At 52.6% G+C, this 26,926-nt stretch overlaps 3 protein-coding genes across 6 annotated transcripts in view; 2 read left to right on the top strand and 1 right to left on the bottom strand.

The window, feature by feature from the left end:
* The window catches only part of SVOP (SV2 related protein), a 31,203-nt gene extending 21,552 nt beyond the window's left edge, over positions 1–9,651 (top strand). For both annotated transcript variants that reach the window (XM_074844683.1, XM_074844684.1), the window contains exons 13-18: positions 8–84; positions 1,191–1,298; positions 3,211–3,322; positions 4,598–4,679; positions 4,911–5,000; positions 5,696–9,651. In XM_074844683.1, coding sequence (XP_074700784.1) covers positions 8–84; positions 1,191–1,298; positions 3,211–3,322; positions 4,598–4,679; positions 4,911–5,000; positions 5,696–5,902 — 676 coding nt within the window. In that variant the 3' untranslated portion in view covers positions 5,903–9,651. The remainder of the gene's footprint in view (positions 1–7; positions 85–1,190; positions 1,299–3,210; positions 3,323–4,597; positions 4,680–4,910; positions 5,001–5,695) is intronic.
* Positions 9,652–11,190: 1,539 nt separating this feature from the next.
* DAO (D-amino acid oxidase) lies at positions 11,191–26,740 on the bottom strand. The gene is made up of 12 exons (XM_074844566.1): positions 26,729–26,740; positions 23,357–23,603; positions 21,840–22,045; positions 21,590–21,704; positions 21,176–21,252; positions 20,702–20,767; positions 19,842–19,896; positions 19,195–19,299; positions 18,665–18,747; positions 16,762–16,879; positions 15,835–15,933; positions 11,191–14,013 (listed from the first exon to the last, which is right to left on the bottom strand). The coding sequence occupies exons 3-12, from the start codon at positions 22,031–22,033 to the stop codon at positions 13,882–13,884; spliced, it is 1,044 nt and encodes a 347-aa protein (XP_074700667.1). The 5' UTR covers positions 22,034–22,045; positions 23,357–23,603; positions 26,729–26,740; the 3' UTR covers positions 11,191–13,881.
* The window catches only part of SSH1 (slingshot protein phosphatase 1), a 40,896-nt gene continuing 38,944 nt past the window's right edge, over positions 24,975–26,926 (top strand). The window contains exon 1 of one of the 3 annotated variants that reach the window (XM_074844557.1): positions 24,975–25,133. In XM_074844557.1, the coding sequence (XP_074700658.1) occupies positions 25,068–25,133 (66 nt within the window). In that variant the 5' untranslated portion in view covers positions 24,975–25,067. The remainder of the gene's footprint in view (positions 25,134–26,926) is intronic. The other 2 variants (XM_074844554.1, XM_074844555.1) reach the window with 2 other exon arrangements.

Consider the following 26,926-nt stretch of genomic DNA (forward strand, 5'->3'; position numbering starts at 1 on the left):
CTTGCAGGTTTTCCAATGCTTTTTCATATTATGGGTTAGTTTTATTAACTACAGAGTTCTTCCAAGCAGGAGACGTCTGCAGCAGTGAGTACTAGTCCATCTTTTCTTTTCAAATATACCCTGTTAAGTGGTGGAATATCTTTTATTAGATCACCTTCTGCTGATAGTTTGGAAAGGACCGTGGCTGCCAGACTGAATTTTAAGGCATCCACTTAAAGGGTTACTTATTTTAAACATTTTTGTTAGACTGTTCCTCATCTCCTGCACAATGCAGAGAGGTCCTGCAGTGTTTCTGAGCCCAAAATATAAAACAGCAAGGCAACCTTCAAGGGAGACCTGTTAGAAAACATATCTGTTCTTCTTGAGAGAAAAGTGATGGAATAAATGTAAGTTTCCAGATTTGACAGGCCTAATTAGTTCTGAGATAGAGATAACTGCTCCTGCTGTGGAGCTCCCAGGTTCTCAAAATGTGAAGACCTGCTGAGAAAAAAGATAATGGTGGGAAACCATCGCCCTTTTTGTGGCAGATTTTTGTGTTTTTTTTTTTTTAAAAAAAAAGCGCTTTGACTGCATTAAGAACAACCTTGAAAAGTTTGATTTCCCAGGGGAGGCATGATTGTATTCAGAACACTTGCAATTAGTGAAAATTGTCTGATAGTTGGAATATTATAGGAAGAGGATGGGTAGTATTGGGAGAAGACATCCCAAGCTTGTACAACAGTGTATTAGCTATTTGAGAGGTCTGACTCTGGTTAGCCTCCACAAAGGAGCATGCAGCCTTTAAAAATACTGTTTTTACCAAAACACGGTATTATTCAGTCTTCTCAAAGTATAGATGAAGTGTTAGTATCCCAATTTATGTAGGGAGAAACTGAATTCTTGATGTTAATTCTGTTTGCTGTCATGAGCCCTGGACTGAAAAATCACAGCTGATAAGGAAGTGTAAGCTTTCATTCCGACAGTCATGGTTGCAGAGGTAAGATATCCTGCCACAAATAACATTATAAACTGTTCAGTTTCAGCTGTACCTTCCAGGTAGAACAGACCTGCTGTGCAGCAGGGTCTTTTCAGTACATCCCTGCTATCATTTTCAGCAGTGAGAGTGATAAAGACATGGCAGGAGTAAAGGAAGGTGAGAAGAGATTACTTGAATGTACTAAATGTTCGTTTTTTTCTTTTTGCTCCCACAGTATCCAGTAGACGGAAAGAAGTTAAAGCAAAGTGCAGCCTGACCTGTGAGTATCTGACAGAAGAAGACTACACTGATCTGCTCTGGACAACCCTGTCAGAATTCCCTGGTAAGTGGCAACAAGAAGCACCAGATCTTCATGGCCGGTGGCTCAGTGCGATTGGAACAGGCTCTGGTAGAAGCGAGGGAGTGGGCTCTTCTCTCTGGCCTCACGCCGATGTATTTCCCATGGCACTGGTGCTCCTTGCTTGGCCTACTTGATGTACACACAGGAGCTGTAGCTCTCCTCTCTGCCCATGTGATCACAACGGATAAAATCGCTAGTAATTGCTTTGTGAAGCTATAATGGCCCATCTGACTATGGATTCTATCCAAGCAATTTAATTAGACATTCAGAGGAAGAGTAACAATTAAAGGGGCAGAATCACTTGAACTTTTATCCATAAATGACTTCCCAGAACTATTTAAAAAGGATCATGGGTGTAGTGGATCAGTGGAGAACGTGCTCTCTGAAGCTCTGGGTCCAGCCTCAGTCATGATTTTCAGCCAATTTTCAGTGAATTTCAATGAACAGTCAAAGGACAAGCAAGATAGTGTGTAATAGCCAGTGTTTCTTCAGATGTAGAAGATGATCTCTCAGTAGTAATCTGAAATAATACTGCGAAGCAGTGGTCAGGTTATTTTCACTGTTCTAGATTACAGTTTCAGGGAAAATTGCTCAAAGGGAAGCTGTTTAATTGATGAAAAGTTTTAAGTCTATGACTGATAAATATGCGTCATCGCTGCCTAATAGGAGGACTGTCCTGCATAACAGTCGTTCTGGGAAGGATGTCAGTGGACAGGGACAGAAAAGAGCATGTACTCTTGGACTGGTGAAAGGGCTGATTTGATCCTGACATATGCCAAGGTAGGAGTAAGAAATATTAACAGGGATACCTCCGAGTATGTCACTGGCAACTCTGATCCTTGAATAATCCCCACACTTACTGTATGTCAGCTTTTAAAAGCATCTGGAAAAGTGCAGGGAATAGTTAACGTTGTGAGATGTACAGAGCTTGATCTATTTCCTTTCTGAAAGAGCAGGTGAGAAATAATTTGATGGCAGCGTATAAATAACACAATGGAAAGAAAACACAAAGTTCTAAAGAGCCCTTAAATCTAGCAGTAGGACGATTAGCGGGGAACAATGGTCAGAATTTCACGGAATCCCAGAATCATCTGGGTTGGAAAAGCCCTTGAAGCTCCTCCAGTCCAACCACGAACCTCACACTGACCGTTCCCAACTCCACCAGATCCCTCAGCGCTGGGTCAACCCGACTCTTCAACCCCTCCAGGGATGGGGACTCCCCCCCTGCCCTGGGCAGCCCATTCCAACGCCCAACAGCCCCTTCTGCAAAGAAATCCTTCCTAAGAGCCAGTCTGACCCTGCCCTGGTGCAGCTTGAGGCCATTCCCTCTTGTCTTGTCGCTGGTTCCTTGGCTCAAGAGACTCATCCCCCCTCTCTGCACCCTCCTTTCAGGGAGTTGTAGAGGGCCATGAGGTCTCCCCTCAGCCTCCTCCACACTAAACCCCCCCAGTTCCCTCAGCCGCTCCCCATCAGACCTGTGCTCCAGACCCTGCACCAGCTCCGTTGAACACAGGTTGTTCGGATGAGCCGTAAGGCAGGCATTGTTAGCATTCCCGTTGGTAACCGCTGCAGGAATCAGTGATTAGCAGATGTCAGGATTGCTCACTGCTGCGTCAGCGCGTGGACCCTGAGCGTGCGGCGTGTGGCTGTGTGGGCCAGGGGGGCTGCGAACAGGGGAGCCAGACTTGCCAGCCAGGACCCGGAGCTTCTGTTCTCATGTGGCACCATTGGCTGGGCAATCCATTCTACACCCCAGCCTGATGCCTCTGCCAGCAGAGTCTTTGAGAGAAAGAGAGAACAAAATGTCAAATCTAAACAACCCAGCCTACGTTAAAAGCTGCTGCAGCCTCCACCTTTGCACAATTCCCAACAGTCGACTTGTCTCCTTCTGCAGGTGTGTTAGTGACACTATGGATTATTGATCGGATAGGCCGCAAGAAAACCATGGCCCTGTCCTTTTTTGTCTTCTCGTTTTGCAGTCTTCTGCTGTTTCTCTGCGTTGGAAGGTAAGTAAAACACGGTGAACAACTGGTATATCTGATTCATCCATGTTCTCTCTTGATTATGGCAGGAGAACTGGAAGTAATGGTTTGAAAAGCCATGAGATGGTCGTGCTCAACTGGAGAATTAAGGATGGTGTTAGGTTTTGTCATCAGAGTTTGGAAAGAAACTAGAAGAAGGAGGAGAGGAGAAATCCTTCACTATAATCTTGCAGACAGAACAATCCCAAGGGGAAAATAAGAGCTTGTGTCTGAGTAGGAGGTAACCGTTGGACAATTTTAAAGTCAGATCTGATGTCATGATCCTCAGTAGCTGGTTCCTGTACTGCTCTCTGGCATTTGTTACCTCTGTTTCCCCAGGCTGACTGTACCAGGGCAGCTCTTCTCAACCAAGCCCAGCCTCTGCCTCCCAGGCAGCTGCTCTGAGTGCTCCACTTGTCGTGGGCTCTCGGTGGGCTGGGTGCTACGGCACAATTCCCTGAGAAACTATAGGCACAGACTGGCACCAGCTCGCAGTTGGATACAGCACAGCTGGGGGAGCTTGATGCTGGCATTGCAGATACACGGGGCCCGACTTTCAGAAGAACTTGGGTTCGCATTTTTGTATTGTTCAGTATCTGTCCTTCATGCAGATTTTCCAAAGAACGGCTCAGCTGGCAGCTCTGCCCTGAATCTTGATGGTACCAAATTTCCAGCTGAGCTCTGAGAGTCTGCCTCTGACTGCCTCTGGCCTTCATGCCACATGCGTGCGACGATGTCTGTACCTTGGGGCTGCCAGAGAAGGAAAAGACCTAACAGCCAGAGGAGAGCTCTCTGAATTTAAACCTCTTCAGGCGTTGTACAAAACCTTACAGTACAGAAACCTTGCGATAAGAAACCTTACAAAGTTGCAACTATCCAGGTGGTACGTAGGTTCATGTTTTTTAAAGAGGAAAGCTGCACTCTCTTTTCCTTCTCATGTGTGCCAGGTTTTTGTTAGCACCATTCATAATGTGGAATATATTTTTCTTATTTAGATAAGCTTAGGCATTTGCTGCTTATTTCAACAGGCCACAGCTGTCAGTTAGAATGAATACACTTAGAAAACTGATGTGATTGTGGGAATGCAGATTGTTTGGCATCATTGTTATACTAAAGGTCCAGAAAAAATACAAAGGGTTCATTAAAAAACAAAAGAAATCGTTCTAACAAATTTAGCATTTTTATTGCACTTGCCTCCAAGTTAAACAAACAGATTGTACAGAACAATCCCAAACACTGCTCTCCTTTTTATTCTCACAGAAATGTTCTTACTGTGCTGCTCTTCATTGCAAGAGCTTTTATTTCAGGAGGATTTCAGGCTGCTTATGTTTACACTCCTGAGGTAAGGAGGTTGTTTTTGTAATGAGAATATTTAAGGGGAGTGAGAACATGGTGGGAAAGTCATTTTTATGACCTCTTCACAATGGACCTTACCCCAGATATGAGTTGATGATCTCATTGTCATTGTCTAACAGAACTTGCTGTAGTACCACTTATTAATTTCCATTGATTTAGGAGACTGAAGGGAAGAGAACTTCCCACTGGGGTTAATGGGCTGATGCTTTGTTCACAGGTTTATCCGACAGCCACGCGTGCTTTGGGCCTGGGAACGTGCAGTGGAATGGCTAGAGTGGGAGCCCTCATAACCCCCTTCATTGCACAGGTAAAGCCCCTTTTTTGGAGACTGAAGGCACAGGAAGGTGATGCAGAACCTGCTTTTCCTCTGGAAGGGCCAAACCAAGGGTGATCTGGGGACGATGTGTTGAAGGAGGGTTGTTGTTGCCTGTTCCTTGAGGAGAATTCAGGCTCGTCGCTGAATTTACGTCTTGCTCCAGAGCCCCACACGCTGGGGGATAAATAACCAAGAAGCAGGCTGCTGGGTGGATGTGAGGACACCTTGGAAGCCACCACCCAGAGATGGGATTTGTGAGAGGCGGGGGGTTTCTGCGCGTGGTCCGATGCCACCTTTCTCTTGAGATCCCAGGCTGGGGTGCTGGGGGCTACAAACCTTCAGGGTATGTGGAAAGAGCCAGGCTCTGCAGGGAGCCAGGCTGTGCGAGGACAGGACTTGGAAGACTCTCAGCAGCAGTGGCTCTGCAGAGGCCTGGGTAGAAAACTTGTGATTTGCTTAAGTCCTGTCTAATACGTAAGGGCAGCAGCACCTCGTGGCACCTGTAATCCAGACTGTTTTGTCAGTGTTTAACAGCTGTGCATAATCACCGAGGAAAGAAAGCACACAGCAGTGCCTGTTCAACATTTTTTCCAATACTGTAATTAAAATTTCTGCTACTGCATTAGTATTTTTAATGTGCTAAGGCCCAGGGGTACTATTTTGTATCTTCTGCCTTTTTTCTGCAGGTGATGTTGGAATCTTCAGTCTATTTAACTCTGGTGGTTTACAGTGGATGTTGCCTGCTGGCCGCCGTGGCTTCCTGCTTCCTGCCCATCGAGACAAAAGGTCGTGGCTTACAGGAGTCCAGCCACAGAGAATGGGGACAGGAGATGGTGGGGAGAGGATCGCATTCCCCAGGGGTCACCAGGTCAAACTCGGGATCACAGGAATGATGGGACATGAAAACCTGCTGAAAGAATGAATGATACGAGCAAGATCTTTCACAAACAATCCAACCCTGAGCATAGAAAGCTGACCATACTGTCACTGCCAATGTCATGTGTCAAACCGCAGGAACTTTTGGGTTGATCCTAAGCAAATTGTGTCTCTGCTGCTCTTTGCTCACACTCATAAAAACTTTACTTTGTATTGAGAGGCATTTGATGCGGATATCATTTGAAGTTTAGCAGGAAGGGTTTTTCTTAAGTCTGTTGTGCTTGCATGGTCAGCTCTTCAGCTTAAAATGTCCCGTGTCAAGCAAATAGCTAACTGAATGCAACTCAGTATAAGCTGTAATTAAAATAATGTACTCTTGATGCCTAAAAACAAAAGATTAATATTTATTGTGTACCTGGCATAGCACACGGTGGATTCCATACACTACAGAATAGGTTTTTTGAATTAGATGCCTGCCTTGCACTTTTTAGCCATCAACAACAACAAAATGTGATAATGGCAAACCAACCAATGCTTTCTTGTTCCCTTGCTTATGGGTTCTGTTCTTTGAGAATTAACAGGCACTGATTGCTTGGAAATGGTTTTCTGAATGTTTCTCCCATCCGAGGCAGGTAGTTTGAGTCAGCGAGGAGTGGTGTTTGTTGCAGAGATGGAACCTTATCTAAGAAAAGTAAATCCTGATAGTTTGGAGCAGAATTTGACTTCTCTAACTTTGCCAGAATCATTGGACGCTCTGTCTGTGGCTCGGTGAAGATTGCTGCAGCCGTACCGATGTCTCTTTGTGTGGGGAGATGCACGCTGGGGTTTTGTGCCTGGGTCCAGGTATGTTTCTGCTTGGTTTGCCTCAGTATGTTCTCACGGTGTTGTAACCGAAACCTTTGATAAAAATGCCTCAGTCTGAACAGCTGGGTGCAGCGGTGTGGATGGAGCTGCTTTCAGGGCTCTCCCAACAGAACTTGGCCTCCTGACAGCTGGGCAGAACTTTTTGGTAGCTTCTGACTGTACAGTGACTGCGACGTTGAGCTTGTGACAAAGGGATGTAGCTGGCATCGTGTCGTAAAGCAACGTAAATCATGGGAAGAGCCGAACCACAATCATCCTTCGATGAGGAACTTTGCTCCTTCAGACGTCGCTCCTCGAGGTGGATGATCCCGCTCTTGTTGGAGAATGTAGCAGAGTTCAGGTGAGGAGAAGTTTGTCTTGTTTATCCAAAGCCTGTCACTACGCAGGAAGTCGGATTTCAGAGCCTGTGGATGTGCAGCGAGGAAACGCATCAGGAAGCTGAGACGTGTCTCATCCACGTCTCAGTTTATTTTCAGGATTCCAGACGATGGAACACACAACCAAATGTAGGTGAGATGGACTAAATGCTAATCACGAGGCTGTGGGAAGCAATACATTTTTATAGTATGTGTGGTCAGTTGTCTCACATAAACATAGGTAAGCGTGCAACCAATTTTTGCACAATAGAATATTTTAAGAATTCTGGGAGCCAGGCCCCTTTTCTGTGGGGCCAGAATAGGTCACCGAGTCCATGTTTGGGTGCAATACAAATGGACACAGCGTTCAGCTTTCATGGAGGGTTTTACAGCACTGTCGAGCAGTATAATGCTCCAGGGCATGTTCAGCTGTTTGTTTATAGCACTGAAGGAAAATTAGAAGTGGATAATTCCTTAAAGAAACAAAGGAAACTCAGAGTAATAAAGAAAAGGCCAAAGAGGTTATTGATATTCTGTGTGTGGGAATCTTCTGCTGAGAAAGGTTCAAGTTTGACAAGGCACCAAAATGTCTGTCCATTCGTTTACCACTCGGTGGTGGTGACTGCACTGAAACACTCCAAGGCGGTTTGGTCTAGACAGGGAAACTTTCCTTTTCACAGGAATAGGGAAATGCAGTTCAGCTGGCAGGGGATCCCACCGTGCCTGTGGCTGGTGACCCAGAGACTCCCAGTCCGTTCTGGTGGCCGTTGCCGTGTGCTGGTTTGGTTGTCTCTGTCTCTGCTGTCTCTGTATCCCCTGTGCTCAGTTCCAGTCGATCCCCAGTAGACAGACAGGGCTCTCTGGCGCTGACAACCGGTGTAAAGAATTTGTTTTCACCTCCTTCTGTCAGGCTGTAGCTGGATAATCCTCCCGAGTGCGCTGTGGGCTGCCTCAAAATAGAGGTGGATGAGCTTGTTTCCCTTGGGCCGTCCCTCCGATGGGCGAGAGGTGCCCAGGACATCAGCTCCTGGGTGGGTTTAGATCAGCTCTTGGACCACACGTGTGACCGGCGAGCTAGAAAACCTGCTTTGCCTTTGCATGGTGTGGCCTGTTCACCCTTTAGTGACAGTTCTGACTACCATCTTCTTCCTCCTGCTGGTGAAGGCACTTGAGAGGAAGCCAGCCCACACCTCTTGCCGTGGGGGCTTGCCGTCGGCCGTGTTTGTTTGTGCACCCCAAAACGGGATGGCCTCGAGGACAATCCCGCTGGCTGGGAGCCTGTGTTAGAGGTGAGAAGGAATATAAAGCATGTGACGTCCCTGGCCTGACGGAACGCCCCTTGCAGCTTAGCTGTGAGGTTTGTGTGTCTGTTATTGAGCGCCTTTAGCTAAAATTCTGCTTTTCCAGTGCTAATGTTCACATATCGCTTCATTTTTTTGTTTTGAGTCAATATTCAACAGGTTTAAAGGACTGCGTTGCGATGGCCTTCAAAGGGTGTGTTCAGAGGGTTTTAGGTGAAGTATATATATCTCATAATAAATTTGCACATATGTATACTTCAGATAAAATACTTCCCAGGTAAAGATCTACAGGTAATGCAAAACCTTTTGATGCTGTTGAGTAGTTCAGTTTTAACCTGTGACATTTACAGTATTAAAAAAAAAAAAAAAATTGAAAGCATTTTTGCTTTTTACTTTTTCTGAATTCTTCATTGAAAATGTATTTAATGATATAAATGGGTCCTGCTGAGGCATCTTCATACTCTGGGTCTTTGATTTAGAGGCAGCGATGCCTAAGGCACCATCCAAAGCTCACTGAAGTCCGGGAGAATCTCCTGTGGATATCTGTGGGCTTTGGATCAGCTGAATAGAGGAGGCCAGGCAGGAGCCCGCCACAGCTGATCCCACCGCGCTGAAAGCAGCAGGAGCCTCTTGGGCACCGAAGAAACTGAAGTTCAGGTTTTGCAGGTCCTTGCGTGTTATTGATAATGGAAGGACATTTTAGATTGTTCACTGGAAATCGGAAGAACGTTTGGGTTGATACACAATAGCCTATAAATAATCACAAGTCATATTTTGTTATATGGCAACACCATTGATGTATATAATAAGCTTCCAAAGATTGTTTTACACACTGGCAAGTATTTTTCACTGATGAAGGAATTAATATAGCTCGTTCATTTAAAACAATAAAGTGAGATAATTTTGAATTAAAATCGAGAGCAAACAGAATTGTGGGATTGAGAGATTTGCTCACTGTCCAATATATTAATGTGCAAAGCTGTTGTGGGAAAAATAATTCTCCAGGTGTGCTTTGATGGAATGATTTATTATTCCTAAATGCTTGCCGAAAGAACATTGAATGTGTTCCTGTGTTTGAATGTACAGTTTCTAAGCTTGTTACATTTTAATGTTTAAAAACTTTGTGTATATCAAGCTTGTTGTAAAATACTCCCTTTGTTCCTATGTTACTGATGCAACATTGGATAGTTTAATTCCACACTAGATATTTTATGTTAAACAAATAAATAGTTTTTTCAGTAAAAATCCTTTTGGCTGTTTCATGGAACTTTTCTGAAGGGTCAGTAACTTTTTTGTCTTGGTGTTTAGAGATTTGAGGTATATGCTGCTCTGTGGACTCAGCTGGATACGCAAGGGCTCAGCACTTTGCAGATGTGGCTCATTTTCTGTGTGTGCTTCGGGCATCTGGTCATAAAAAGTCACAGGGTTCACGTTCGCATTATAACTAACCTCACAGATAACTACAGCTGAAGATTTTTTAAATTCTCTTTTAAGATCTTTAGTTGCTTTTAGCATTTCATTCGGTCTGGACAACGAAAACCAGTTTTGCTTCTTGCCTGTGGGTAATTTCTAGCAATATGTGAGGGTAGATCACAAAGGCATGTTGGGAGGAGGTGGCTGGACTTCAGGGCAGGGAGGGTTCCTTCTATTTATTTACTTTTTAATGTAAACTTTTCTTCTACCTATCTTGTTTTTATAAAATAGAATTAAGTGCAGAACCCTGACGGTATTCCTCTACCCTTTAAATGATATTCTTATTTTGACATCCAGTAATTTACAAACATAAGGTTGTTCATGTCTGAGTCAAAGTGACTAACGATCTGCAAATACTCTGCGTGCCAATACAGTGTGTTCTCATCCCAGCGTGCATTCATCTTCCCTCTCACAGCTTCTGCAGCCGCTGACAGTCCGCTGGGATGAAGAGTCTTATTTCTGGGAACAGTTGGTAAGTACAGAAGGGTTTGCATCGTGGTACTTAGGGAGAATATTCATTCTTCTGTGTTTTCTGTGAACTTTTTGGCATCCTCAAGCATTTCTAAAGCTTGTTCTGTTTTCCAAAATGCCAGAGCTGCTGTTTGCTTACAGAGGATAACTTTACTGATACTTGATGTATTTCCAGCTTTGTTCTGTGTCACAGGCAATCGTTGTTGGGAACTGCGAGTTCGTAAAATGTGCTGATGCCGGCCGCTGGAGATGGCGGGTTGTGCTTGTCAAGAAAACACGTGCAGCAGCTGTCCAGGCATCCCACTGCCTCTCTCCTGCCTTCCCCTTGCTGCAAAAGTGACTCCTCTGTCCCGTGGTGTTTCATCCGTGGCTGCCAACGGTGTAAAACACCTTTCCTGCTGCTCTAGTCTCTAACCAGAGTCATCGGCAAGAAAAAAAAAACTTGAGAAAGTCCCAAATATTTCTGTCTGGGAGTGCGAGTTCACAGAATCCCAGAACCATCTGGGTTGGAAAAGCCCTTGAAGCTCCTCCAGTCCAACTATGAACCTCACACTGACCATTCCCAACTCCACCAGATCCCTCAGCGCTGGGTCAACCCGACTCTTCAACCCCTCCAGGGATGGGGGCTACTGACAACAGCACGCGGGCAACGGCGTAACTTCACACGATGGTATTTCAGGTTCATTTGTCTGCTCAGAAGCTGAAGTGACGGCTCTTCCTCCTGCAGGAAAAACGTGTGCAGAGACATGGAATGATCCATCTACTGGGATGTTTCTATGGAATTAGCACTCGAGGCCCTATCCGTGCCATCATTTAGAAGAGAAAGCATCACGCACAAGATATTTGAATATTATATTTATTGCGCACGCATGTTAAATTGTGGTCTTTTAGAAAAAAAGCCAAATTAGCCTGCAAATAAAATCACACATCTCATAATTTCCGTTTGTTTCTCCAGGAGGCTGTGCCAGATCACAGGACAGCTGCTCCTGCAGGCTCTCAGACCAGAAGAATCAACGGGTTATCAGAAGCTGGGCAGTGATTTGCTGCACCCCTGTGAATCCAGCGGAGCTCCTCTGAAACCACTTTGGCTTTTGGATCGACAGCTCTGCCAAGGGGAGGAGAACATGGTCCTTAATAGCTCAGATCTGGAGTAAGTGAAATGGAGCGGGTGCTGTTTCACTGAATGGCTTCTACGGAAGCGGAATCACAGACCATTAGGTTTAGCATTAATTAATGGTAATTTTTCTCCAGCTATTGTTTTCTTTTTTCCATCCTCTTCATGATTATACCCCTTTGAATGTGGCTGCAGTATATCAGGTGAGCTGCCAGATAAAGTGGGAAACCCTTTTGACAGACAGACTAGACGTGACAGGGGCTTCTAACTTCCTAGTTTTAAATTTCAAATTTCTAATTTTAAATTTCTGTGTTTTTAAGCATGCTGCAGAGGTGCATCAGCTACCACACAACCGCAGGCTCCTGAACGGACCCCCCTGCTCTGCTGCCTGCTGAGGATGGGCAGGGCTCTGCCTGAACCTGGGCCACAACACTGCAGCAGCTCATGGAGTCTCCTGTCACCTCTGACAGCTGGCCAGGCCTGGCCTAAGTGACTGTGCCCTGCAGTCCAGTGACAACCAGAAAGCGCGAACGACCGCAGCTATCACAAGGCGCTTTGTGCTTTGGGAGGATGTGAGGAGCCACCGGTATTAGGCCCAAAATCGCAGCCAGAGGCACTTCAGCACCTGCTCTTGTCGGTGCCTTCTACAGCAAGTTGTTGCCTTGGACTCAAGTGCTACAGGCGTGAGAATTCCCCCGCAGCGTCACTCTGCCAGTGCTGCGGGTGTCGTAGCAGAGGCAAACACGACCCTCCCGCACCTTTACAAAAGGAAGAGAGGAAGGGAAGGGGATGGGGCGGCAGCCGCTGAGAAATTCTGGCCCTTAGGGCGAGACTAACCATTGCTGCTTTTGTAAACAGGCAGACAAGGAGCAGATGCACTCAGCAAAACTCGGGGGGGTGTAAACTGGAGAAGTACACAACAGTCTCTCAGTGCTCAGTGGGGAATGAGGTCGCTGGAAGGTCTCGCAGGGGCTGCACTGGCACGGTAACCTCGGCGCTGCTGAAAGCCAGACCAGTCTCGTACGCGCCCACGAGGCAGCAGCTCTCCTGTGCACGGACCGTCTCCAGCAGCACCGAGTGCTCATCGCTTCCTACAAAACCTTCACGAGTTTCTCTTTTCCTCAGCAAAACTGAAGCAGGATGTCAGGAGATGCGGCAGAGCGACTCCGGTGCCAGGCTGCGGCCAGGAAACGTGCCTTTTTCACGGGACTGTTTTAAATCCAGATGCCCAGGAGGTAAAACAAGCCCAGCTGCACCACAGCATCTCTCATTCACATCACAAACCAGGCTGATGAGCTACTTCTGGCACATGGAGTTGGAGGGAGAGAGAAGCTGCATCACAGATGAGTAAGAAACAGTTGGCTTATGCGCGGAGGAGAGCGAGCCAGGCACCGTGTGCTGGGCTCGGGACAACCGCCAGCCTTCGGATTTGAGGCTGATGCTTCTTGACCATTCAGTATCTTGTCTGTGATGGTTTTTTAGAGCAGGAAGGACACATGGCATGGAAAAATCGGCCAAAAATCTTCAGAACAGAGCTTTGGGTCCTCAGCAGCGTCGCTGAACAGCCCTGAAAAGTCACCCCCTCCTGGGAGCTGCCCCCAGGGCCTTCAGGAGGCACAACCTCCCCCGAGCCAGCTCCTCTCAGAGCTGCCGCTCCAGCCGTGTCTCACGGCTGGAGGAAAGAAGAAACTGAAGGGCCCGTGGGAGTTTTAGGGACCAGAACAGCTATTTTGCGTATGCTCTTTGCTATATATAGAGCCTGGCAAGTACACAGGGCTGGAACATGTTGCTTTTGTTGCTAAAAACATCATTTGGAAAGCCCATTTTAGGCAACGGCTGCTGTCTATTGCTCGATACACTAACCAGGTGCTGCAGACCCGTGCTTTGTCCTGGCACGAGCGTAAGAAAAGCTATTGTAACTGAAGCACGTGCTTTTGGAGCTGTTGTTACTTCCCTGGGAGCTTCAGAGCTTCTTCCTACTAAGGAACTTTTGCCTCTTGGGGGAAGCTTGCAAATCTAATTTCATGCTGGGTGTCAGAGCAGCCCGTGAGGACCTCAGGTGGCACCGGCTCAGTTTTGGGCCCTGTCCCACCGTGCAGATGAACTGTGGGACTGCCAAGATTTCAGCTGAACCCTGCCTGCCCTTTGCAGGCTGATCCCCGGGACAGAAGTTGCACTTTGCCACAGATAATTAGTCTGTATTTTAAAGCACTTCCTTTAGGGGGGCTGCGCGAGGCTGGGCTGGAGGGAACAAAACCGTCTGGCAAACAGCAGCGACCTGAAAATGGGACACTAGGAGCAGTGCTGGAGCTGGCGGGAGGCTCGGATGGCCCAGGTGTATTGCTGTGTTATTGACGTCTTTCCGCTGTGATTTCTGAGCTACTGCTGTCATGATAATCCCAGGGTGAGGAGGCAACTCAGAGGCGGGGCTGTGGCGGCTTGGCCAGCGGCTGCTCCTGGAGGATGGTCCCAAGGAGCCTGGCTGCTGCCATGGCACAGCCCCAGTGGATGGTGATCCCAAACCCGCCGTGGCCGTAGTTGTGTATCACCTGGGGGAGCAGAGAAGGGATCAGTGCTGGGAAAGCTGCGCTGGAGACCTTTGGAGCTCAGGGACAGGGAATATCCTTGATGTCTTTACAGAATCACAGAATCGTCTGGGTTGGAAAAGCCCGTGAAGCTCCTCCAGTCCAACCATGAACCTCACCCTGACCGTTCCCAACTCCACCAGATCCCTCAGCGCTGGGTCAACCCGACTCTTCAACCCCTCCAGGGATGGGGACTCCCCCCCTGCCCTGGGCAGCCCATTCCAACGCCCAACAGCCCCTTCTGCAAAGAAATCCTTCCTAAGAGCCAGTCTGACCCTGCCCTGGCGCAGCTTGAGGCCATTCCCTCTTGTCCTGGCGCTGGTTCCTTGGCTCAAGAGACTCATCCCCCCTCTCTGCACCCTCCTTTCAGGGAGTTGGAGAGGGCCATGAGGTCTCCCCTCAGCCTCCTCTTCTCCAGACTAAACCCCCCCAGTTCCCTCAGCTGCTCCCAATAAGACATGTGCTCCAGAAAAATAAAAAAAAACTTTAACAAAGCTGGTGAATGGTCTGGAGCACACAATTGGCCCTTCGTTCTGGGAGCTGCTGGTGCTCAGCTCAGCGACCCGCTGCTCTTTCCCTCCCTACAAAAGCCGCTGGGGGAGGCAGGAGAAACTCTGCACGGTTCAGTGGGGCCCCGGAGCATCCTCCGCACCTGCTGCTCCAGCCACCCCCAAAGGCAGCCACAGGGCTCGCAGCCGCGTTCCTTGAGCACAACCTGTTGCATCCTACCAAGTGTTTGTTCCTGCCAAGGTAAATTACTGCACTTCAGGTAAATTACTGCGCTTCAGCTCATCGCTGCCCTCGACAGCTCCACCTCTGCCTGCCAGGGCAGCGCAGGTACCATGTGCTGGTAAAGGAACAGAGCGACCCACAAGCTAATTCACACACAGCGTCGCTTCAAACCACACTCTGGGCTTTGCCTAAATACACCGTTTTCTCTCTAAGACTCTCCAGCTGAAAATGGAATATATTTTCCTAAATTTGTGCCATCCCCAGTCTCCTTTCTCTTAAAAGATATATTAGCAGAGCAAGGCAATTTAAAGAGCCATTGCCCTGGGGAAGTTCCACACCAGACACCCAGCTTTACCTACGCAGAGGCACCTGAAGTTTTCAGCACCCCACGGCAGCTACAGCCCCACCAGCGTCCCCCTGAGCCTTCACCACGTTTCCTTTCGTGCTGCTGCTGAGCTTCAAACTGGAAGAAACCTCGAGAAGTCCAAACTTTTGCACTGACAACCTGGTGTCAGTGCTGGAGGCTCTGAGCATTTCATTAAAAACTGTGTATTGGGTTTTATTAAACAGAGACATGAAGCTCAGCTGCACAAGGGCTGTAGACTTACGTGCTGCCAGCAGAAAACCACACTACTTTAAATGCTGACACCAAAACACGCTTCACATGTGCCTTTGGTGGTTCTGGGAGCAGCAGAGCCTCTGCCAAGGTTTTTCTCCCATACAGGTTTCTTGGTGTCTATTAAGGACTAAGCTCCAGCTGCAGGTTTTCCTTTGGCAGGAGCACTCCCTGCCCACTCTCCCCATAAAATCCATCAAAACTAAGTATCTTCAACACTTATCTCTGACACTGGGCTGAAACTGTCTCAAAGCTTCACCCGTTACTAGAGGGGAGACAGAGTGAGGACTGCTGAACGCGGGGCCGAAGAGTACGAGCGTGAGCTGGGTGTTGGCGCTGCACTGCCAAGGTCCCAGTGACCGACACACAATTAGCAACCGATGCACAATTAGCGCGGCGGTTAATGACACTCAGTGGCCAGGGGCTGTGCACGGTACCTCTGCCTGGAACTGCCCGTGGCGGACGGTCTCCCGCTCCAAGCGAACCCGGGGACGTGCTGGTCTCAAGCCGCTCCACTCCTCTACGATCTTTGCTTTCTGAAAACAAAAGCACGTCAGCACCTGCACAACATTTCTCCAAATTACGCAGCCAAATGTCACGGCACTGAGTGATCTGTGAGATGGGGGCTCGGGATGAGCAGGGACTGAGGCTCCCCCCTCCCCGCTGCTGCACCGGCTCCTGTGATGCTGCAAGGGGCGACTGGGCAGAAGAATTCCAGGTCGCAGCCCGCACACGGCCAGCCCGCGGCAGAGCCAGCGAGGCACCCGCTGTGCCAAAGCCCCGCGCCGCCCTTCCCGCTAACCCAGGGCGCAACGGCAGCATCAGGAGCGGACACAAACCCACCTCACCCCACCCCAGCCTGTCTCTTGATGCAGAGACACACCACGACCAAAGGGCTGAGACCTCCCAAAGCTTTTGTTCTCATTTTTTACCAGCTATATGAGTAATTACTTTTTCCTCCAGACCTTGTCTCAAAAGCCACAGACCCCGACTGTTGATCAGCCACGTGTAGAGCCCGAGATGTGCCATGACAAACACAGCCAGGCCCGCACAAGCACCGAGCCGTGCCACCCCCATGATTTACCCTCGCTGAGTGCTACGTGCTGCCGTGGGGTGCACACAAAAATCCGGGGTTACTCTGTGTGCACACTTCATCTGCCACTGGCGTTTCTCGGCGCGGCAGCTGATGTTGCGTAAGCAGCAGCCACTTTGCAGAAACCCCTCGGCTCTCCTGGCCCGCTCAGACGCCAACTGTTCCTCATGTAAAGACATTTTGTGGTTTGTCCTCAGTGCCTGTCTGCACCCAGGCTCTCTGAGCCCCCTCCCCACCTCCTGGTGGTGGGCGCCGGATTGGGGTCACCCACCTGCAGAGTGGGGAGCAGCCTGCAGCAGTTCTCCCAGATGGTTTTGTGATCCTGGGCGTTGTTTTCTTCGTTCCAGTTGCCATGTTGATTGATCCCTCCCAAGATGGTGAACTCACTCCTGCACCGAAAGCCAGAGGAGATAAATGGTGGTGAGTGTCCCCAGCCCCCCCGCAGTGTGTGTGTTGTTTCTGGATCCTGCTATGCCCTGAGCCTGCAACATATTCCTGCCGGGGAAAGTCCTGCCTGCGTGTCTGCTCACAAGTCAGGCATTAAATACTATCAGCCCCCAAAAGGTCCTTGTTTGGGCAAACCAAAAAGCTGATTTCATCGTCTATCAAACAGGTCTGCTCCTGCCTGGCTGGGGAAGAGAGCGGGAGGGGAGGGGATGCTGCGGTGGGGAACACAAGGAAACAGATCGCGGCGGCCACTACTTCAAAACTCCTGCAGATCAACAGAGGATGAGAGACAGGTTAAGGCTGGGGGGAGCTGGGGGTGGCTGGACCTGCTGGGCCCTTCTAAAACCTTGCTTGAGCCCTGGGAATCACAAAAACAAAAGGGATGAAGGCTGGGGCACGCAGGAGGGGAGCCCCGGGGCCGGGCTCTCCAGCGTGGAAGAGGTGAAATCCATGTGCAAGTGCTGGAGCCGGCTGCTTCCTCTGGGAGGCTGGTGCCCAGCTATGACAGCTCAAGCTAAAATAAACACTGGGAGAGGAATTCATATGTAGCTGGGACCGTGATCAGAAATCGCTTGGAATACTTTGCTTGGGGGCTGTGAGCATTCAAAGTTCCCATTTACATAATGGCTTATTGCCTAATCCTGAAATATTAGCACAATAGGAAGTGCCAGAAATGCAGCATTCAAGTTACAGCTTAAAAAACCCCTTGCCATTGCCAAAGCGGGGTAGATGGCTGCTCTCAGGAGGAAACAGAGGCGGGATGAACAGCAAACATGTATTTATTTATCCTGCAATTGAGCTCCCTGGGTACACGCATACGCTGCCATCTCAAATAGATCCCAACTCCCCTAAGGAAGCTGCCGGTGGGAAGCAGGTGGAAAGTGCAAAATAAATGCTGGAAGCTGGGCTCTGCCTGGGCACAGCCACCGCCACTTGCTGAGCTTGGGAGACAGTGCTTTTGGGGCTGGGATCTTGTTTCAGCCCTTCTCACCCCTGTGGGGATACCGAAATAAGGTTTTCCCCTGGGATTTCTCCTCAGTTCCTTCAGGGAGGTGGCAGGGAGGTGCTAAACCGGTTGGGATGCCCTCAGGAGATGCCTCACCAACAGCCACAGGCACTGCTCAGGGTAACAGGGAGGGGAAGGCTGAGCTTTTTAGGGTAGGCTTTTATTAAAGTAAAAAGGGTTCCTGGCACTGGTTTCAATGGGAGGATGAACTGGAAGTCCCTTTCCCCACTGTGAGCTGCAGTTTTGCCAACGCTATTGATAAAAAACCACAGGGCTTCAAGGTCCCTGGTCCTGTCTTTTTCCGAGGGGCAAATCCCACCAAAGCAAAACGCCAATCCTGGCCAGGTCCTCAGAAGACCCAAACGCTGACAGCAGGGCAAATATTTTTGGGGAAATCTTTTGTTTTTACGTTTGTATCCATGCTTTTTTGAAGCCCTGTGGTGCTGCCTGATCCGAGACCCCAGGACCAGCCCGGCCCCGCTCACATCTGAGAGCCGAGCCGGGGCCCGTGCAGGGAGCTGGCGCTTTCTGAGCCAGCTGGGGAGCTCCCTCACTTTGCCACGTCCTCCCGCTCCCCTCCCACGCAGAAAATCAACCAGGTGTGAACCCAGGCCTGGGCTGCGGCAGGCAGACGTCAGCGGGGAGCTGCCTCCGAGCTGGTGCTTTGGGAGCAGAACATGGCTAACGGCAGCCAGAGCCTGCCTCGCCCGCCAGCACCTACCCCGGTATGACGTATGGCGAGTTGTAGATACCAGAGCCAATGTCGTGAGTGATGATGAAATGCTTCACCCACGGTGCCAGGACCTGGGAGATGAAGGGGAGAGGGTCAGGGAGAGCTGGAGAGTGGGGTCCCCAGCTCGGGGAGGCAGCGGGAGGGCAGGCAGTCAGGCGGAGGAGCTTCCTACCTGGCGTGAGTCTGTGTTTCCCCAAATAATCACCCTCTTCCCCCAAGGATTTTATGTTTTTTTATTATTAGCATTATGCCTCTGGCTCCCTGCACCTTCACCCAAAGAAACGGGCTGTGGACTTGGGGCTCCCCCATGGCTGAACCAGGGTCCAGGTTTTCTGCTCTGGGTCCCCCCCACATGAGGGTTTCACCTGACCATTGTTTGCTGGGAATCAGGACCCGACCCCAGCGTGGGTGCAGCCCACAAGCCCACGATTTGCCCCAGAGGGCACATCTCATAAGGTGGCTAACGGATGGCTCCTCGGAAAAAAAGAGGGGGGACACAAGCTCTGCACCCACCTCACCTTTATGACCTGTCCACGGCCGGGCTGTAGCTCCGGGTCAGGCTGCAGCTCCCCTGCACGTACCCCGGTGCAGTTTATTACAACATCCACGCCCTGGGCAAACATCTAACGAGAGACAGACGGGGTGAGCAGCGCACACGCAGCGACGCTTCTGAGGCCACTACTCGCGGCGGACACAAGATTCCTGCATCAAAGCCAAGCCAAGGCCTTGGTCCAACGCTCTGGTCATGAATAAACCATAAGGCCGGATCCAGGGCCCAGCTCCCCTGGCACAGCTCCCGCAGGGACCCCGTGTGTGCAGGCAAGGAGAATGTTTGTAGTTTAAGGGAAAGCTGTGCTGCTGATGCTTGGCTGCATCGTCAGCCAAAGGCTCTACCCCGTCCCCTCTCAGCCATCTCTTGACGCCCAAGAGCCTTTATCTGTCCTGGTAGAATTTGTTTCCTAGATCTTGGCGTAGTCTTGTCGCTGTCCCGTGGCCTATCGCTCATAGAATCACAGAATCATCGAGGCTGGAAAAGACCTTGAGGATCATCTAGTCCAACCATTAACCTCACACTGACCGTTAACTCATGCTGAGGGACATCCCAGAGCAGCACGTGCCTGCTGGATGCTGTTGCCCCCTGCCCTGGCTTGACATCACCACTCACCTCCTGGAAGGATTCAACCTTCTTCTGGAAAAACTTCACTCCTCTCTGCGTTAACCTGGGAAGAACCAAGTTCATTTGTTACTGGCAAATTAAAAGCAAATGTACCGTTCAAATTAGCGCCTGTAATTGATACCCAGAGTAGGAACGGCGTGTTGCTCCGTGTAATAAACAGCCATGCTCTTCTCGGCAGTTCCTAACGGTCTCCAGTCATTAGCTCATTTCCCTAACAGCCCTGAGCTAGCGAGGGTGAGCAGCTAAGCCCTGTGTCAGAGCCTTTCTGCTATGGATAGGGCACCCGCTCCACGTTAGAAATGACAAGAACAAAACCAAGTCCCAAACACTCCCATAGCTCAAAGCTCTCAGATGCGGCTCCAAGTATCCCATCACTTTCATTTTTGTCACACAAAAACACACTCCTGGGTTAACTGTGAAAGTGGGGAGTCACATGCCCCACTGGGGCAATGAGCTGGAATTCCAGACCCTTTTCCCCGCTTCCCAGGGATGCATCCCTGCCTCCCCTCTCCTTCGGCTCATCCCTGTGCTGTGGGGCACAGGGTGAAGGTTGCTGAGAGCAGGGGAGGACGCTCAGGTGCCCCGTGGGTGCTGTCACATGGAAGCCACCAGCACCTTCAAGCTGAGCAGGTCAGAAGTGCAGCAGGACACAGGACGGCCGCCTAAAATCAGCGCTGCCTAAACTCAGCCACCAGCTTGGCAGGAGAGAAAGATCTGGGGCAACACCTGAGGTGCAGGAGGAAAATCCACACCTGTCTCCCATGTCTTGCTGTTGAAATCAGGGGGAGCAGCAGCCCTCCCGCACCAGCACAGCCCTGGCCCCAGCACTGCGGCAGCTCCGCACTCACCTCTGGGTGAGCCACGGCAGGTAGCTCCTGCCCTCCAGCATCAGCGCTGTGTTGAACCACCCGTAGCTGAAACCAGGAGAGGAGAGGAAACTGTAAGGATGAGTTTACACGAGCAGCCACCTCCTGCCCTGGTGCTCCCGACAGCCGCTGCAGACCCCACTTCCCCTCTGCGCAACAAGTGCCTGTTTTTTTCCCCTCTGTTTACAGCATAAAACACCTCCTGCTGATTTTCTTCCCTCAGTTTGACAAGATCTGGTGAAGTAAGAGAGGGGCTGGAATGGTTTATAGGCTGGGCTGCTGCTTTTTTGGTTTGTTTGAGGTGTTTGCTGTTTATTTTAAGGGAAGCAGCTGTAATGAAGCAAGGCCACTTGTGCGCCCGCAGTTCCTCATCCTCGACAGGACCATCCAGCTGCACCTGTCCTCCCTGGGGGGAAAGCTCATCAGTGACCCTCCAAAAAACAGACTGAAAAATACCTGTAACCAGGGAAGAGTTCAAGCTCTTTCGGTGTCAAGTTCCTGAATCCCAGGACAATGTTCTTCCAAGATGGGTCCTGCAGTAGGGAAAAGGTCCAAGCTCATTAATGAACCTGAATTGCAGTGCCATCGTGGGACAGAAGCCGTGGGGGGGACACAGCCCACCCCAAAGGAGCGCAGGCAGGCAGGTGGCTGCGGCACACCACGGCTGGCTCCCACCCTCAGCCCTTACTTCATACCAATTTCGCATCGGGGGCACAGAAACACCGTGTCCCGGGCAAACTGTCACAAGACAAACTTGGAAGGATTCGGGAGCATTCAGAGCATCGTCTGGGAAGAAGTACAACCCTGCCCGCCCCCGGGCAGCCTCCGAGCTGGAGCCCTTCCCAGCCCTGGCTGTGACTTGCTCCTTACCGGCACCGGCTGCGTAAACAGGTTGTAGCCAGAAATGAGGAAAAGTCCCATTTCCTTCGCTGCCGGTGAGCCCAGGTGCCCAAGGAGGTAGTCAAAGGTCTCTTTATTCCAGAGCCTGCGATGAAAACAGGAGAGTGGTGGCTCTACCAGCCCCACAGAGCTGTGCCCGGGCAGCTCAGCACCTCGTGCACGCCCGGGGGGACACGGCACCAGCCTCTTCCTCCTCCTCCTCCTCCTCCTCCTCACTTACGTCTCCTGCAGGTTGCCGCGGTCGCTCAGGTAGGGCTGCCACAAGCCGGCCGCCCCGTCGCTGGTGGTGTGGGGTGTGGAATGGTCTGCGTAGACCTCCACTTCCAGGGAGGGCACCAGGCCGTGGTACCGCTCGTGGACGCACAGGGCGGTGGAGAGGCCGATCACCCCGGCCCCGATGACGGCCACACGCATGGCTCCGGCTCTCTGCAGCGGGGGAAACACTTGAAGGGCAGCGCTGGGGCTGGGGAGCTGCTTGGACAAATCGGGGCTTCCTGGGACCCAAGACCCAAGCTGGCCTCGGCTCTGCTGCGGGAGCAGAGCTGGGCTGCAGGGAAGGGGCTGAGCTGCTCTTGGTGCATTTGTGTTTCTTGTCAAGCCTCCCAGGCCCCCTTCAACACCTGTCTGCGCTGAGCAGGCACTGAATTCACAGGTGGGGAGGGGATGTAGTTTGCCACGGTGGCAGGGGAATGTATCTCCATTGCTCGCAGCCCTTGTGCTCTGGGTGACATCGCTGGCTGTACCCTTGGGCACGCTGTAGCCGCAGACGAGCAGAAAAGCTGTGGCTGAGCTGCCCACGGCCACACTCCTCTGCCTGGCAGAAAAGGCCATGGTTGCTTCGTGCCCTGCGGCAGCGTGGGACAGAGCGGCACAGCCATTGGCATCCTCCTCTCTCCTCCAGCTAGCCAGCATGCCAAGGGCAAGCAGGCGAGGAGAGGTGGAAGCCCTCCACACCCAGCGACCCAGCACCACTCCAGGGCCCTCCTGATTCTCCCCAACCCCTGGCACTGGCTGGAGACAAGAGGTGGGCACGGAGAAAAGAAATGGGAAACAGCGGGTGTTTTCCAGGGAGCAATGCAAGGACGGCTCCTCACGCTGCGGTTGCCCTCAGGGCTGCTGGCACATGAGGGTGGCTGTGCCAGCACCCCAAACCCTCCCCAGCTGGAAGAACTGCTGTTTGTAAACGCCAGCTGCAAAGAGGGTCTGCAGCCCCCCTTGGTCCCCTCACTCTTCCCTCTTGACAGAGCTTTCCCGCCTTATGGCCTGGAAAAGTCCTGCAGTCACCGAGTGGGCAGACAGCAACCAAGGACTGATTCAAGGAAGGGCTGGGGGTACAACGGGGCAGGTCACCTCGGCCTGGGTCCCATCCCTGGATGCTGTGTCAGGGGAGAGGGATGGAGACCCACAGCCAGACCTGGCTCTGGGCAGCACAAATAAATTCTAGCCCCCAGTTTCCTTTGGGCAAGGTGAAGCGTTTCATCTCTGCTGTGAAAGGCAGCTCGCAGCGGGACTGACATTTGCTGGGATGGAGGGATGAGTCATCCCGACGGCAGCAGGAGAGCCGCGCTGCTTCCCATCTGCTGTGGTTTTATAACCCAAGGCCGGCGAGAACCGGAGCCACCTCCTCTACCTGCAGCCCCGGGGACTCATCCTGGGCTGCCCCTGCAGCCCCAGCCAAGGAGGTACCCGCCTCACTGGTCAATAAATAACAGAAACACACGGTTTTCACCAGCTTACCTGCAGAGTGCTTGGTCCTCCAGGCAGCCGCTGCAGTTTTTGGAGACTTCGACAGAGCCACCTTCCCAGGGCGGCTTGTTTACAGCCCAGCAAACCGCCTGCAGTGCAAGGTCTAAGTGCCAAGGGCAGCAGGATCGCAGCCCGGCCCCGGGCAACGGGGCCAAAGTCTTTGCTCCAGACCCGAGGAGGTGGAGTCCCCCGCGCCGGACCCCATGTGCTGCTGGCAGCTGGCCCCTGAGTCGCTCTTCTGGAAAGAAAACGGGGTCACCACAGTCCGTGGCAAAATGCCATCACTGACACTTGTCACCATGGTGACTGCGGGTCCTGGCGGAGGGGGGACACGGGGATGGGACTCCCCAGCTGCCGGATTCCTGTGGGATCTGGGAAAATCCAATGCCTCGGTCTTGATTTTCACATGGTAAGAGAGAAATGGCATTGCCTCCCTCCCGATAGACCCCAGGAGCTGTGCTGCCCAGCTCCCCCCTCTCAGGGGTCAGACGGCTTCATTTCTTGTTTCTGAGCTGCTTCTCCCTTCGCAAAACCCACAGCTTTGGGTTCTGGGCTGAAAAAACAGGTTTCTGTTGGTGCGGATACCATTAGCAGCAGCGGCAGCAGCCCTGGAAGCACACATGGTGTTTGGGCAGAGTTGCTATAATCAGGGATTTTACCATGCTTCACACTTTTATAAAAGAGGTCATGAGGATAAAGGAACTGGGAACTCATCTCCTGCAGAATCAGCTTGCAGACACGTCTCTGGAGTCCTGGGCCCTGGGTTTCAGCCATGCAGCACAACCCACTGCAGGCGACGGGAATTTGGTCCCACAGAAGGCAGAGGACAGGCGCAGAAGGATGCTTTACCCTGAGAGGTCACAGGGATGGCATGGGAGGGTCAAGTCTGCAGGGTCAGAGGGCTTAAACACCTGGTCCCTGTAATGCTTTTGGTAGCAGAGCGCTGCTCACACACATTTCTGACCCCGAGCAACACCAGTGAGTGACTGACCCCATCCAGGCAGCCTGGCCGGCTCTTGACGAAGACAGAGCTTGGGAGATCCTGCTCCTGGTGCCACAAAGGAGGAGGCTCATCCCCAACATGTGCTGCCCCACGGTCGCATCCTCCTGGGGATGCAGCCAGGAGAAACCCCCTGGGGATGACGGCGGCCAAGCCTCGGGCATCCAGCCCCTCGCACCCCACAGTTCCCCTTTGCAGCGTGGCGGGGCGGAGGGGGGAAGGCAGTCCCCCAACGCCTGAATTATTAAGGGCTTTACATGCAATCAGCAAAGCCTCTTACACTAATTACCCCATTACTCTGCCTCTTGCTTTCGGCACCGCTGACCCCTCGCACTTTCTTCCGCCCGCTTTGAAGGATGCTCCCGGCTGCCGCGCCCCGAAGCCCTTCAGCTGCTTTCGGGGTGAAGCTCAGACCCTCCCGACACTTTTTGGGGGGCGGTGGCTGCGGAGAGGGCCCGGACAGCCCCCCCTCTCCCGGGGGCCGTGGGGTGCCCCAGAGCGGCGGGCCCCGAGCGCTGCCCGGCCCGGGAGCTGGGGGGGGGGAAGCACCGCCCCGGGACCGCCCCCGCCGCCGCGGCGGCCTCGCTCCTCCCCGCGGTAGCGGCGGCCGGGCGGGCTGCGCAGCCGCCGGGGCGGTGGAGGCGGCCGGCGCCCCGCAGCCGCCGCTGGTAGCCGGGCCCCGCGACCGCCGCCGCCGCCGCCATGGCGCTGGTCACGCTGCAGCGCTCGCCGACCCCCAGCGCCGCCTCCTCGGCCAGCACCAGCGAGGTGAGCCGGGCCGGGCCGGGCCGGGCCGTGCGGGCCCCGGCGGCGGGGGGACGGGGAAACGGGGCGGGACGCGGCCCCTCAGCGCCTCGGCCCTCACGGCCCGTAGCGCCTGTCGGCCCCGCGCAGCGCCAGGCCCGCCACGGCCCCTCACGGCCCCCACACGGCCCCTCGCAGCCCCCGGCCTCCCCTCAGAACCCCCCGGCCCCTCTCAGACCTTCCTGGTTTCTCCTCAGCGCCTCGCAGCCCCGCCGCCATCGCAGCCCCTCCTGGGTCCCCTGACAATCCCCTCAGAGCCCCTCCTGGGTCCCCTCACAGCTCCCTCCGAGCCTCCTGGCCCCCCTCAGCCCATCCGAGCCCCTCCTGGTCCCCCTCAGAGCCCCCTCGGCCATCTCAGCCCCTCCTCGCTTCCCTCACAGCCCCCTCAGAGCCCCTCCTGGCCCCCCTCAGAGCCCCTCCTGGACCTGCTCAGCCCCTCAGAGCCCCTCTTGGCTCCTCTCACAGCCCCCTCCGATCCTGTCCTGGTCCTCTTCAGCCGCTCCTGGCTCCCCTCAGAGCTCCCCCGGCCATCCCAGCCCCTTCTGGCCCCTCCATCTCCCTTCAGAGTCCCTCCCCCGGCCATCCCAGCCCCTCCTGACCTCCCTCAGAGCCCCCCAGAGCCCCTCAACTAGCCCAGCCCCATCCCCTCGCAGCCCCCCGACACTGCCCAGCCCTTCCTCAGCCCCCAGCCCTTCGGTGCTGCCAGGCCGAACCAGGCCTAGGGCCATCCCGCCGTCTCCCCGCTCTGCCCCATCACGCAGCGCTGGCTGTCCCCTCCTCGCAGCCCCCTTTTCCCCATAGCTGCCCCCTGCTCCAGCCCTCACCCGGCATTACCTCAGGCTAGCTAAACCCGGGGGCAGCTCGCCTCGCTCTTCTCTGCCAGGTAAATCCCTGGGCAGCGTGCTGGGCTTGTCTTCGTGGAGCAGCTGTGCTTGCTGGCCCCATGGCCCCCGTGCATTCTCCCTCCCTGACACCCCACAGCCACCACCTCCTGCCCCGGGGACGCTCTGCTTTACCCCCTGCGTTACCCCCCTGTCCCTCTGCACCACCTTTCCCCCTGCCTGCTGCAGCCTCTGCCCCACGGAGAGCTCACATCAGCCCTTCCCCAAGGCAGCTGTGGTCAGTTCGTGTCCCCATCCCTGTGCCATGTCCCCACGCCGTGCTGCTGCCCTCTCCTTCCCTCCCAGCTCTGCTCTGTTCCACACATCCCCGTGCTGCCAGGACAAGCACCCTGAGTGTCCCCGCTCTGCTGCGCACCCCCTTCGCTCTGGTACCTCAGAAACACCTTCTGCTGCCTCTGCTGGGCCTTGGGCTTCTGTCTTCCCTCACCGCAGCTCCCAGGTGCCATCCAAACACAGCAGCACCCTCCAATTTATTTTTCTTCTTTCCCATGCATCCTTTTTTTTTTCCTCCTAACCCATCTCTTTTGAGACAGGCCCAATGTTTCTCTGCATATCCTTCCAGTGCATCCCTCTCCCCCCATCTCTTCCCTTTGATGCTCGCTGCCCTTGGCTTTGCTCTGTCCCCGTTCCCGTCAGGTAAACAATCCTATTTGTCACCTGTCAGGTCCCTGTGACTTCCCCGATTAGCTGGTCCCAGGGGGGAGGCAGGAGGGGGACAGTGCTGTGAGGCTCACAGGCTCCTTTCCTCGCCGAGGGGCCGTGGGGGTTCCCTTTGCAAGGCCCTCGCTGGAGACGTGACTCATCCCTTCCTTTCGCCGACTGTTTTGCCATAGATCTGTGTCCGTGTGCTTTGAG

The sequence above is a fragment of the Strix aluco genome, chromosome 18 (assembly GCF_031877795.1).
Source record: "Strix aluco isolate bStrAlu1 chromosome 18, bStrAlu1.hap1, whole genome shotgun sequence".
In the NCBI taxonomy this organism is placed as follows: Eukaryota; Metazoa; Chordata; class Aves; order Strigiformes; family Strigidae; genus Strix; species Strix aluco.